This window comes from Bison bison, unplaced genomic scaffold (genome assembly GCF_000754665.1).
Source record: "Bison bison bison isolate TAMUID 2011002044 unplaced genomic scaffold, Bison_UMD1.0 scf7180017864492, whole genome shotgun sequence".
NCBI classification, from domain to species: Eukaryota; Metazoa; Chordata; class Mammalia; order Artiodactyla; family Bovidae; genus Bison; species Bison bison.
The window spans coordinates 3,582,261-3,596,304 of record NW_011495051.1 but is presented as its reverse complement, the minus strand read 5'-3'; the positions used below and the strand labels follow the sequence as shown (position 1 = coordinate 3,596,304).

The window sequence follows — 14,044 nt, the reverse complement described above, 5'->3', positions numbered from 1 at the left end:
CCCCCCACCCCACCCCCATCGTAGCCCTGTACAAAGTCTAGCTGCCTGGCTTTCTTCTCTGTGAATCACCCGGGCCATGGGGACCTGGCCTGCCCACTAGCTGCTGCCCATCTCAGCCTTCCTACCCCTGCCCTCCTGTCCGCCTCCACACTTCCAGCCCAGAGCTCACCAGATCCGGGCTTGCCTCAGGCCCCTGCCTGCCCTGTGTGATGGCACCCCTGTGCAGACGCCTGTGGAAATCCGAGGGCTATGGCTGATCCCTGCCTACCATCCTGCCCCAGGTCCCGGTGCCCTCTCGATAAGCCTGAGCTTCTCAGCTGGGGCGACTGGGACACTGGCCATGTGTTGAGACATTGTTAGCTGTCACAATGGGGAAAGGATGTACCTGGCATGGAGTGGGTGAGGTGGCGATACTGCCCTACACCCCATGGTGCCCAGTACGGCCCCCAGAATGGCCCCCACCGTCAGCAGTACCAGGAGAGCAGCCCTCCTCTGAACCAGACTCCTCATCTCCCATCTGGCTCTGTCCTCTCCAGGCTTGTCCAGTGTCCTCGATGACCCCAAGTCTGCAGGTGTGGCCACCTTTGTCATCCAGGAGGAATTTGACCGCTTCACTGGCTACTGGTGGTGCCCCACAGCCTCTTGGGAGGGTAAGTGCCTCTCTGGTTTAAAAACACTTGTGCACAGGACTTCCCTGGTGATCCAGGGGTTGAGACTCTGCGCTTCCACTGCAGGGGATGTGGGTTTGATCCCTGGCTGAGGAACTAAGATCCCTCATGCTGCAAGGTGCTGCAAAAAAATAAACACACTTCTGCAAATGCTCTTCTATTAATAGAAGCACAGTACACATGCTAGTCTACCCTTCACACTTTTCATTTAAGATCGGCCTCGGCTAGCTTGCTGGTGACACTCAGGCTGCTGTTACAGAATACCACAGCCAGGGCAGCTTATAAACAACACTGTTGCTGGGACTGGGAGTCCACAACCAAGGCAGATTCGTTGCTGGTGAGGGACTTTCCCTAGCTTCCGGGTGCCATCTTATCTCCCTGTCCTCACGTGCTGAAGGGGCAGGGAGCTTTCTGAGATCTCCTTTTTGTAAGGAGCACTAATCCCCTTCATGAGGGCTCCACCCTCATGACCTGGTCACGTCCTGAAGGCCCCACCTTCCAGTACATCACACTGAGTGGTGGGGAGCTAGGATCTATCATTTGAATTCTGGGGGGATGCACACATTCCGTCCGTTGCAATCAGAACATGGAGAATCAGTCCTCTACCTGTGGATGTCTTGGGTGCCACAGCTAGAGAGTAGCCCCACTAGCTGAAACTTGAGAAAGCCCACTTGCAGCAGTGAAGACCTATCACAGCTATAAATTAATTTAAAATAAAAAGAGGAAAGAAAAGAAAATCCCGCCTTAGAGAAATTCCCAGCTGGAAGAGAGATGAGTTGAAGCTACATGCACCTAGAAGTTTGGTGGGTTTTGCCAACAAGTTAGGAAGAAGCCAGAGCAGTGGGCCCTTTTGTATCTGTTTTTCTTAGTTGTGCCTAAGGCCGGATGTGTCACCTTTTCCCTGTTCAGCAGAGCACAGTCTGTCTTCTGAGGGAGGGAACAGTCATTTCCGGGGCCAGTGAGTAGTGTCAGACTCTCCACAGCATGAGCAGAACTGGCCCAGGCCTCTGCTGCTCAGAGTCCCTCTGACCTGAGCGCCAGTGGGCATGGGGCCACAAAACCCAGGATCCTGGGGACCAGGTGTTGGTGTCCACCGCCCCAGCCTTGCACCACCCATCGGCCATCCACAGCCACCTTTACATCAGCTCACCTTTTCCTTAAGTTGATTTGTAAAGAAAACTTCATGGTCCAACCGTGAATACAAGCTTGGCCTGAAAATTGTGCAGTGGGGAGAAACCAGTGCCCTACACTTTAGCCAGCACCCAGGCAGAGGTTGGATTGTCAGGGTTGGGTAGGCTGCTGGCACTCCCAAGACCTGGCGGGGATCGGCGTGTTTCTGGGGAAGACACTGTCCACACTCCTCCGTCTGGCCAGTGTCTTTCATCACTGTAACACCTGGTGTGCCTGAGGCCCACCAGGGAGAAGGGCTCCAGGTCAGAAGTCGGGGTCGGGTCAGGTCACTCTGCTCATGACTCTGCCTGTCAAAAGCAGGTGACTGTCCCACCCTTCGACATCATGGTCTATAAAATGAGGTCTTCTCCCCTTGTCCCTGTGGGCATGGAGGTGGGCTTCTTCTCTGTGGGGGGCTGTGGTCTCCTGAGTTTTCATGACAACCACAGATGTCTCCAGACATGGCATAGGTCCCTTGGGGACACAGAATGACCCCTGCTGTCATCTGCTGGCCTTGATGACGTCAGGATTCTCACTCTACTATTCTCAGCAGCTCAGAAACCCTCAGATAGAGCCCCCGGCATGCAGGAGGCCAGGGGCACTCACTCCGCTTGCTGTAACCAGCACCCTACAGAGCAGGTGTGGACATCTGCAGGCCAAGTGGGCTTAGCCACATTTGGTGGATGATGTTGGTCTACCCTAGCGAGTTAGATGAGGGTATAAGATGCAGAGGGGACCCTTCTCAGCAACCGAGAAAGGAATGGCTAAGGGCTCCATCCCTTGACCTTGGCACTGGCAGCCCCCATGCCGCTTGCTAAGCCAGCAGCTCCTGGCTACTCACTTCCTTCTCGTGACAATGTTCACGGCACCCTTTCTTGCCTCAGCCCCGAATGCTGGTCTGCTCGGGTGGGTGTGACCAAGTCCCACAGATGGGCAGCTTGGACGTCACAGCTTGGAGACTGGACGTCCTAGGTGGAGGCATTGGCAGCTTTGGGTGTCTGGGCCCCACCGTGGTGGAGCAGAATCCTGTGTGGGCAGGAGTGGGGGGCAGCGGGGGGATGCCTGGCACCCTCAGCAGGTGCCCGGCTCCTTCCCAGGGTCAGAAGGCTGCAAGACGCTGCGGATCCTGTACGAGGAAGTGGACGAGTCTGAGGTGGAGATCATCCATGTGCCCTCCCCTGCGCTGGAGGAAAGGAAGACGGACTCCTACCGGTACCCCCGGACAGGTGAGGGCCTGGGATAGGTCAGGGCAGCTTGGAGATGTCTGAAGCCTCGTGGAACCCGGTGAGGCACCAACCAGGATGGGCCCACAGGACCCAGGCAGGAATAGACCCAGAGAAGCAGGCTGGGTTCGGGAACAACAGCCGGGCCAGCGCCAGCATCAGTGGTGACTGGCGTCCTGCCTTGGGGCCCAGGAGACAACAGGAGCCCTGGGGAGGTAGTGGAGGGTGTGGCCTCTCTGAAGGCGTGTCGGACACTCATTGCCTTGTGAGAGTACAGTTTGCCCCGTGTCTCAAGAGAAGCCAGAAATCCAGACTCACCCACAAAATCTGCCAATTTATTTTTTTTTTAACGTGGACCATTTTTAAAGTTTTTATTGAATTTTTTTATAACATTGCTTCTGTTTTATATTTCAGTTTTGGGCCAAGAGGCTTGTGGAATCTTAGCCTCCTGACCAGGGATCGAACCTGCACCCCCTGCATTGGAAGCTCCGAGTCTTAACCACTGAACTACCAAGTCCCAGAAATCTACCAATTCTTAAACATGTCTCAAATTATTTAAAAATACTTTTAGTGGGACTTCCCTGGCATCCAGTGGTTAAGACTTTGCCTTCCAATGCAGGGGGTGCAGGTTCGATCCCTGGTTGGAGAGCCAAGATCCCACATGCCATGCTAGGCACAGTCACACAATTTTTAAAAAGAAAAACAAACTTGGTGAGCCACACAAAATACTCATGCAGGCCAGGTTTAGCATCTTTGGGGCCCCCATGGAAGCCTCCAAGAGACTTGTTCCTGCTGACTGTGGGCTGTGCTAGACAGAGCCTTCCTGGGGAAACTTCTAGGCCCTGGTGTGAATGGGGAGGTCAGTCTTTTCCTTCCCTTGCTGGAAAGGTGAGGAAGCAGAGCTCCAAGATACCACCTGCCAGGGTGCTAGAGCCATGGGCCAGAGCTGAGACATGTCATAGGAACTGAATCCCACCCTGGAGAACCTGTCTCGGCTACCCCAGCCTATAGCCTGCCTGCCTCCTGACTGCTGAGCACCAGCTGTCGCCAGACATGGGCCCTGTTTCTGCGTCATGGGTGCTTTATTAGGGGCGTGTGCCATCTTTGCACCCAGCTTTCAAGGTCTCCCGAGGCAGGGAGATATCTTCCTCCTGTTTTGTGTCCCTCCATGACCCCCGACCAGCCCAGGCCTGATCTCTGTTCTTACACAGCAAATCTGTAGCCACATCACCACTGGGCCCATGGTCCAGGCTCACAGTCAGTCCTGCCTGGGGGCCTTTGTTCCCCAGGCCAGAGAGGGTGACACACCCACAGAGGGACCTTTGGACAGTTGGTGTCTTCCTCCCCTCCCCCCATGTCAGCTGGGTCACAGCCTGGGAGCATCCCCTGCACCCCCAGCTGCCGCCCCAGCACCTGCTGTCAGCCCTCTTGGTCCACCTGCCAGGTCCACCTTGCTTTCATTTCTGCAGGCAGCAAGAACCCCAGGATCGCCTTGAAACTGGCTGAGTTCCAGACCGACAGTCAGGGCAAGGTAAATGTGGCCGGGGCACCTGGAAGAAGCGTCCAGGTGAGGAGGGGAGGCCAGGGTCTCTGCTGGGAGATCAGGTGGCCAGATCAGAAGCACTCCAGGGCAGGTGCTTCTCTGGCCAACTGAACCCAAAAGAGGCTCCACCCAGAGCCCCGGCTTCCAGGCCACACCCTTCCATCCATCACCCTGAACCTGGATTCAGACAGGGAGTGGCCCTGGGGTGTGGAGAGGGGACCCCTGTGAGTGAGCTTTGAGCGGAGGCCCTGCAGGGGTTGGGGTGCCCAGAAGGGCGGGGGTGCAGTCACCTGGAGGATCTGACCTTCGACCAAGGGTACCCCTGTCCCCGCCTCTGGGCAGTTCCTCATCTGTCACTTCAGCAGACGCATCAGTGTTCCGGATCCTTCTCTCCATCACCTAGTCAGCATCACAGATGGGGGTCCTCATCACCCAGGGAGTCACTCTTCAGGATCCATAGCCAGGAGGGCAGGGGAGGCTGTGGGGAGAAGGGTGGAGGCGATGCCCAACTCCATGTGAGGATGTTGGGGGGATGCCCCTCATGTCAGAGATCAAAGCAGGCTGGTGAGCCAGGAAGCCCCTTGTATTTTGGCCAGAATGGCTTCTTGTGTAACATTTCAGAAAAGTACCTGAGATAAACTACACTTATTTTCACGATCTAGGGGTTGGTTTTGGTTTGGGCACGAGTAGGCCCTAACCATGGAGAAGGAAATGGCATCCCACTCCAGTATTCTTGCCTGGAGAATCCCAGGGACGGGGGAGCCTGGTGGGCTGCTGTCTATGGGGTCACACAGAGTCAGACACGACTGAAGCGACTTAGCAGCAACAGCAGCAGCAGCAGGCCCTAACCAAGCCCCTTCTCCACTCCTGACCAGAATGTTCTGGTGGATCCTCCAGGGACCTGCACTAAGCGGCTTTGCTGAGCCCCACCAGCTGTTGTAAATGGTTCCAGGCCCCCCCTCAGATGAGCAGGGTCCTGAGATGGCTGGGGGATTTTGCCTACTAACCCACAGCTGGGGGATGCAGAGGTTGGGGGCAGGCCTGGGTGTGGGATGTGCTGGGCCCTGCTGGCCTCTCTCCCATCCACCCTCCTCAGGAGATGCCCCACTAGCCCTGTGTCACCTCCAGGAAGCCACAGGGGCCAGAGGCTTGTCTTGCCCAAGGCCACCTGGCTCTTCAGCAACAGCCATGCCAGAACCCTTGGTTTCCAGTCAGCAGGCTGTCACAGCAAAGACCGCTGGGAGGCTTTAGTCCCCAAAGGCTGTCATCTCCTGTTCTGGAGGCTGAAGGTCTGAAACCAAAGTGTCGACAGGGTGGCTTCCTCCGGAGGCCTGGCAGAAGACCTGTCTCTGGCTATCCGAGGCCTGGGAATGCCACCTTCTCCCTGCGTCGTGTCACAAGACAGGATGCACGGCGCCTGTGTCCACATCTCCCCCTATTATAAGGACGCTCATCCTGTGGGTTTGGGCCCCCACACCCCAGACCTCAGTATAACTGCCCCATTTCCAAGTCAGGCCCCCTCCTTAGGTCCCAGGAGTTAGGGCTCCAGTGTGTGGCTCTGGGGAGATACAGCACCTCAGAGCAGTGGCAGCACACGGCCAGGCCGGATGGTAACCCACGTCTGTCTGTTCCCCTTTAGATCGTGTCAACGCAGGAGAAGGAGCTGGTGCAGCCATTCAGCTTGCTGTTCCCGAAGGTCGAGTACCTCGCCAGGGCCGGCTGGACCCAGGACGGCAAGTAGTGAGTGTCATCCCTCAGAATCCAAGACACCCCTCACAGTCACTTCTGCCCTGGGTTGGGCCAGACACACTACACCAGAGCCCCAAAGCATACCCGGGGGCCAGACCTGGCCGGCTGCCCATCACCATGCAGCTCACAAGAATGATTTTTCCATTTTCCAGTGATGCAGGGGCTGGGGATCCAAAGAGGAGTATTTCATCACATGGAAATGATAGGAAATCCATATTTCAGTGTCCAGAGATAAAGCTTTATTGGCACATGGCCACACCTCTGTGGCCACTCACTCCACACAGGCAGAGTTGAGTAGTTGAGAAAGGAACAGTGGCCTGCAATGAGGGCATCTGGTCTGTCTTTCTGTTGAGAGTCAACTTTTCCACCTCTGATGCCAGTAGATCTCTGTCCACAATACACTGAAGTTGGGACTTCCCTGGCAGTCCAGAGGTTAGGACTCGCACTTTCACTGCAAGAGGGCGAGGGTTCAATCCCTGGTCTGGGAACTAAGATCCTGCATGCCGTGCATTACGACAAAAAAAGAAACAAACAGAAAAAAGATTTAAGCTAACTGTCCACTTAGAGCAAGATATGAAGCAAAGGACAAATAAGGGCCGAGGGTTTGGCAGAAGTTGCCCAAGTTCACCAGTGACGCGAGGTGTTTGCAGAACAGCCGGATCATAGTTTTGTCAGCACCCACCCCACCCCCGTCCCCACCAGCCCCATCTCCCTCCTGGGCATGCCTGCCAGCCAGGGAGGCTTTATGTACTGCGTAGTCACTTGCTCGAGTGTCACTGAAGCTGACAGAGGAGGAGCCATTCTGACCATGCACACGCATGGGCAGGGGGTGTCAGGCCCCGGCTGGCCTGCACCAGGCCCTGAGTTTCCCGTCCTCCCATCTCACCCTCCAGTGCCTGGGCCATGTTCCTGGACCGGCCCCAGCAGCGCCTCCAGCTGGTCCTCCTGCCCCCAGCACTGTTCATCCCTACCACCGACAACGAGGAGCAGCGGGCGGCCTTCGCCAGGGCTGTGCCCAGGGATGTCCAGCCGTACGTGGTGTATGAGGAGGTCACCGACGTGTGGATCAATGTAAGAGCTGGGGTGTGGGGCCCTGTCCTCGCGCACCTCCTGGTTTCCCATGTCCCTACCCCCAGGCCCCCAGCTCCTCAGTGTGGAGAAGCCAGCTCAGGAGGGAGGGTTGGCGGGGACTGCCCTCTGGCCAGACTGTCCAAGCCTCCGCTTTCTCAAAGAGACACAGCCTGAGTTTCCCCGCACCTGCTCCTGCCACACCCCCCACTCATGACACCTCTCTCTGCCCCGACAGGTTCACGACATCTTCTACCCCTTCCCCCAAGCAGAGGGAGTGGACGAGCTCTGCTTCATCCGTGCCAACGAGTGCAAGACTGGCTTCTGCCACCTGTACAAAGTCACCGCTGTCCTGCGGCCCCGCGGCTATGACTGGACCCAGCCCTTCAGCCCCGGGGATGGTAAGCAAGCCCAACTAATACTTACTCACCACTCTTGCCTGCAGTTCAAGCCAGTGGTTCAGTGCACGGCTTGTTCACGGGTCCCACCCCACAGGGTGTGGGTGTTTGTGATTAAGAGACTGGCCTTTCCCAACGCCGTTCCTGGTCTGGAAGGGCTATCACAGCCATGACTGGTTTCTTTTGGCAGCAGGGTTCATCCAGCACCAACTGCATGCCAAGGCCCTTTGTGTACCAAGGCTGTGCCATCTGGCCCTTTATAGGAGAAGCTGCCCTGCCCTGCACACAGGGAGGGTCACTGTATAAAGAGACAAGTGTGGACATCTCTGCTCTAGAGGGGAGGCAGGCAGACATCAAGAGACGGTGAAAGACAGCAGGAGGCCCGGAGCACATCAGTGGATAACGTGACACAGGGCAGAAACCTGTGGCAGAGGTGGCCACACAGTGCTCTAGGCAGAGGGCATAGCCGGTGCAAAGGCCTGGGGACAGGACTAGGCCTGGTGTTGGGGAGGGACAGTGAGGAGGCCCATGTGGCTGGAGCAGAGTAGTTGGCGGGGTAAGGGAGGGAAGGCCTGGTGTGGTCGGTGGGACCCTCTAGGCCGTGAGGAGCATGGGCTTGAACCCAGAAGAAGGTTCAGGAGCTCAGAGTGAGTTGGAGCAAGGCAGGGGGACCAGCAGGCTGTGCCATCACCCAGGCCTGCTGGGGGTCTCACGGGGGTGGCTTGGTAACGAGGGGCACAGAGGCTATAGAACCAGAGCAGTGCATTGGCAGGGCCGCCAGCCCCAGAGGAGGCCTGTGCGACTCGGCTCCCCATGTGGGCCCAACGGTGCAGGCATCGGGGAAGGTTTGGGGGCAGGCAGTGGCGCACCCACCTTGCAGTGAGTGAGGGACTGAAGAGTGGCTGTCCCTCCTGGGTCCTATGGTGATGGTCAGTTAGCCCAGGTCTCTGTTCTGTACGCCCTGTGGATCCGTGTGGGGACATCTGCCCCTCCATAGGATACGTTGACAGTAGTTTGGTTCAGACCCAAGAGAATAGAAAGGATCTGTAGCCACTGCTCATAAACTGTTTTTAATATAAAATTTCAAACACATGGCAAGAAACATTACATATTGTTATTCACCTGATAAGACCTCTAAAGCGAGGACTTCCCTGGTGGTCTAGTGGTTGAGAATCCACCTGCCAATGCAGGGGACACAGGTTCAATCCCTGGGTCAGGAGGATTCCACATACTGCGGAGCAACTAAGCCTGTGTGCCCTGGAGCCCATACTTCTCAACAAAAGAGGCCACCACAATGAGAAGCCCACTCGCCACAACTAGAGAGAGCCCATGTGTAGCAACAAACATCAGGCATGACCAAAAATAAGTAAATAAACATATAAAAAAAGAGAGAGACCTACCCACCCAAAAAAACCTACTGTAACTCCCCTGAGCCTTTGGTCAGTCCCAGAGTTTAGTCAAGACCTGGTTCCCAACCTGTCCTAACCAGTCACAAGTTCAAGGCCTGGAAGGAGGTGGTTTGGCCCGCAGGGTTCTAAAACTGGGTACATTTTTTTTTTTTTGGCCTTATCAGTCTGCATGTGGAATTTTATCAATAGTTCCCTGACAAGGAATCAAATCTATACCACCTGCAGTGGAAGCTTGGGGTCAGGAGAAGCTCAGAGTCCTAACCACTGTGCCTCCAGGGAAGTCCCCAAAATCGGATGCTTTTGATAAAAATGCAGATCTCAGGTCTGCGTCCCATGGCAGGGGCCCAGCCGGTCCACCTGCCTGTCTCCCAGCTGCCTGGGTTTTGCAGCAAGTCCATTTTGTGCTTTGAGTCTGTGTCACAGCTTCCCCGGGCCCCCTTCACCTCTTTTCCTATCCTTCCAGATGAATTTAAATGTCCTATCAAGGAGGAGATCGCACTGACCAGCGGCGAGTGGGAGGTTTTGGCGAGGCACGGCTCCAAGGTACCCGAGTCTCCACACACGCCTGTACACATACACGTGCACAGACACACACACATGGTCCTGACCCCTCCAGACCCTGGGCGCCTGTGGCTTCTTCTCCACCCCCATGCCCCGCACCTAGCCACCCGCTCCTGCTCTGCAACTAAGGGCCATGGGGGCTGCACTTGCCACCAGCAGGAGATCCTGGGTCTGGAGGCAGGGTTGTCTGCGTTTCCTTGGATCCTGGTGGGTGGGACCTGGCCCATTCTCCCTGCCATCAGGAGCGTCCACTTGGCCTCCTTCCGCTGCATGAAGCTACCTGTGGACACTGGTGGGGCCCACCGTGGAACTGCCCTGCATCCATCATTGGGGGCCAGGTCTGCAAAATTCTCAGTTTTACAGAGAGACCCCTTAATCAGACGTCCTGGAGCCCTCCCTCCCTCCCAGCTTTTATAAAGGTCTCCTGGTCCAAAGACTCAGACAGACCTAAACTGTCCAAGTGCCCAAGAGGAGATGTAGGCCAACCTTTTTAAAGCCCAGAGCTGGGTGGCCCGTGTGCTGCCAAGGGAAGGGGCCTTGGCACCCCTGGGCAGAGAGCAGAGGGGGCATCCATTACAGTGTCAACCTGCACCTCATCTGACCTGACAGCCCCCATTCTAGGCGAGACCACCCGGGACACGCTCAGGTTAGCACACAAGTGTGCACTGTTGATATGGTAGGAAACAGCAATGTGAAAACACTCGATCAGGAGACAAGTAACCTCCTTGGGCCCAGGTAATGTAAGGCACGGTGCCCGTGACAGTGGGACCACACTTGTCCCTACTGGGTGGCTCTGCTGTGCTTGAGTCTTGCTGGAGGCGCCCCTGGGCTCATAGCCTCGCTTGGCCCAGCCAGCCAGGCACTAAGACTGGGTTTCCTTGCTGCGACATGGGGCCAAACAGCTCCAACCCTCCCATCTCCACATCAGTGGACACTTGGGGCAACTGTGGGCACTGTGGGTGTGGAGCAGCCTCCCTGGCCCCCACCCCAGCTGTGATGACCACAGATGTGTCCAGAGGCTGCCAAATGGCCCGGGGGCACAGAGCGGCCCCAGGTGAGAACCCTGTTTTAAAGTACTTTGAAGGCCTTTAGCAGCTGGCAGACACACAGGACAGTATTAAAATCTTTCTCTGGGGACTTGCTGGGTGGTCCAGTGGTTAGGACTCAGTGCTGTCTCTGCCAGGGCCTGGGTTCAGTCCCTGGTAGGGGAACTAAGATCCCCCATGCCGTGCTCACGGCTGGGGGGAAAAAAAAAAAAAAAACTTTCTCCATGGTCAGAGTTTAATCCTCTGCACACCCTATCTTTTTACCTAGAAATTTTCTTTAAAATAAAAAAGCAACATTTTAAGAAAGAGAAAAGGAAAGAATGTCCTTTGCCGTTCCTTTGCCGTCACTGCCCACAGCCACATGTTCCACCCCTGTGCCCCGGGTCTGGGTGGGTCCCTCACCTGCAGACTCTCCTTCCCACCCACACAGCTTCTTACAGAGACTTGGTAACAAAACCAGCACACGACTTAACTATGGGTGGTTTGGGATTTTCTAATGACATCCTCCATTTTCAGAAAACCTGCATTTATTTTCCAGTGAGCACATGATAACCAACATACCAGCATTGGTTGTAAAAATTGAATTTCTCTATACGGTCCCCTTCCATCCTCACCCAGGCCCCCGTGACCTGCCTGCATCCTCAGAAGTGACCACAGTGGGGAATCACTGTAGGTCTTTCCTGTTTGCACAGGAACATGAGTATTTTAGAGGGTTTGTAGGGTTGCATGGCTTCTTGTGGCCCCAGAGAGGTGTGCTGTAAGGGTGGAGCCAGCCTGTCTTTAGGACATTTCAGCTATCATCAGCTCTCTCATCTGAAGAGCACTTGGGGCATCGCTGTGCCTTCATTTGGAATTTGCCCCTCCAGTGCCATCCTTGGGAGCAGTCCCCAGGGGCATAAAGGCCTGTTCAGAGCATCTGTGCTGCACGGTCAGCCCAGCAAGGCAGTGCCTCTTCCGTCCCCAGAACGAGGTTCTTTCCCCCTCCTCCTGAGGTCCTTGCCTGAGAACCACACCCAGGCCTGACGGGCTTTTCCTCCAGGAAATAGCGGGGCAGGGAGTTACCACTTCTTAACCCTGAGCACTTGGGTCAGAGGGTGGGCTGTCCCCACTGGGGACCAGGACTGGGGGCTGCTGGACCCAGGACAGGCCCTCCCTCGGCCTCGGTATCCCCCCACAACTGTGCCTTCAGTCCCCCTCCGGTGGCTCTGGGCCCGCCTGGAAGGAGCTGTCCAGACTGGGAGTTCTGATTCCAAGTCAGACCAGAGAACATGTGGTTAGCCCAGCTCTAGTGGATTGGGCTTCTTCCCTGCGGGATCCAGGACAGTCTCCCAGACAGCTCTCCAGCCGGCGGGCTGAAGCCAGCTCTGGGAGAACTGTCCTCCCTGTTCATAGAACACTGAGCCCTCCCTGGGGGCGGGGAGGGAGGCCCCGGGGGCCATGTCACCAGGAGCTCCTGTGCCACCTGCAGATCTGGGTCAACGAGGAGACGAAGCTGGTATACTTCCAAGGCACGAAGGACACGCCCCTGGAGCACCACCTTTATGTGGTCAGCTACGAGGTGGCTGGCGAGATCGTGCGCCTCACCACACCCGGCTTCTCCCACAGCTGCTCCATGAGCCAGGTGGGCCTCTCCCCAACGTGCCCTCCCTTGGAACATTCCAAAATATCAGGCAGCAATCTGGAACATGACCACAGGGCCACCCCCGACCCAGACAAGTAGGCAGTGTAGTCTGCTGGCTGTAGGACCAGCAAGATGGGGAGGTCTGGGTCTGAACCCGCCCCCAGGTCCCTCAGTCAGCAGCACCCAGGGCCCCCCTGGTCAGGGGACAGGCTCCTCTCACCTTTCAGGGTAGGGGTGGTGGTAACAGCAGGGTCACACGAGCAAACACACCACACGGGGTATGGACAGCAGGCAGTTGATGCAGGTGGAGGTGATGGGGGAAGGCGCCAGCACAGTGGGGGTGATGGGAGGCGCCCCGTGGTCTCAGCGCCCCATCCCGCCCGCAGAACTTCGACATGTTCATCAGCCACTATAGCAGCGTGGGTACACCACCCTGCGTGCACGTCTACAAGCTCAGCGGCCCCGATGACGACCCTCTACACAAGCAGCCCCGGTTCTGGGCCAGCATGATGGAGGCAGCCAGTGAGTAACCCCAGACCCCTGGGACCTTGACCGCGTGCATTGCCGGCTGAGCCCTGGTGAATAACGTGGGTGAGCGCAAGGCAGCAAGCGGCCCAGAGCCCCAAGAACCAATCGAGCGTAACCATAGCCCTGAACTGTCCTGTGGGGCCCCCGAGACAGCCTCAAGTTTCTGTGCTGCTGTCCCAGAGAGAGCACATGCAAAGGGCAGGAGCCGGCTCTGCCAGGTGGAGGGGTCCCTGCTGCTGCTGCTGCTAAGTCGCTTCAGTTGTATCCGACTCTGCGACCCCGTAGATGGCAGCCCACCAGGCTCCCCCGTCCCTGGGATTCTCCAGACAAGACTGGAGTGGGTTGCCATTTCCTTCTCCAATGCATGAAAGTGAAAAGTGAAAGTGAAGTTGCTCAGTCATGTCTGACCCTCAGTGACCCCATGGACTACAGCCTACCAGGCTCTTCCATCCATGGGATTTTCCAGGCAAGAGTACTGGAGTGGGGTGCCATCGCCTTCTCCAGAGGGGTCCCTACACAGGGCCAAGTGCACCTGTGCAGAGCAGATGGCCCCTGCCTGGGGTCGGTCGCTAGGGGCCTCGGGGAGTGGGAGGAAGCTGGTTAATTAACCCAGGAGCCTCCAGGGCGGCCAGGCCTCCACCCGGGTGACCCCAGGTTCCAATTCTAGCTGCGGAAGCGAATGCCAGTCAGTTCAGTTCATCTCTCTTAAATGTTTCATTACCTACTGAATGGCCCCGTGGCAGCCCATGAGTTGTAAACTGAATGCAGAGCACCCCGCCATGGGGATCACTCACTAAAAAGGGCCCCCTGGTTATAACTGCCAGGAAGCACAGAAGACGGGGTGCTTCTGGTCCACCCTCTGGGTTTGGGGGAGTGTGGGTTCGGCCAGACGTGGGCCCCGCTCAGAATTGAGCCTGCCTTGGCTCACCCTGGCCCTCGGAGCCACAGCCACTCTGTCTCCATAGGCTGCCCCCCCGATTACGTGCCTCCGGAAATCTTCCATTTCCACACGCGGTCCGATGTGCGGCTCTATGGCATGATCTACAAGCCCCACGCCGTG

At 56.7% G+C, this 14,044-nt stretch overlaps 1 protein-coding gene across 1 annotated transcript in view; it reads left to right on the top strand.

Annotated features, from left to right (window-relative positions):
- DPP9 (dipeptidyl-peptidase 9) overlaps positions 1 to 14,044 on the top strand; it is a 36,380-nt gene that overhangs the window by 14,318 nt on the left and 8,018 nt on the right. Inside the window, 10 exon segments of the mRNA XM_010828163.1 lie at positions 537 to 650; positions 2,936 to 3,064; positions 4,531 to 4,592; positions 6,244 to 6,344; positions 7,247 to 7,424; positions 7,660 to 7,822; positions 9,692 to 9,771; positions 12,304 to 12,456; positions 12,843 to 12,978; positions 13,950 to 14,034. Of these exon segments, the coding sequence (XP_010826465.1) occupies positions 537 to 650; positions 2,936 to 3,064; positions 4,531 to 4,592; positions 6,244 to 6,344; positions 7,247 to 7,424; positions 7,660 to 7,822; positions 9,692 to 9,771; positions 12,304 to 12,456; positions 12,843 to 12,978; positions 13,950 to 14,034 (1,201 nt within the window).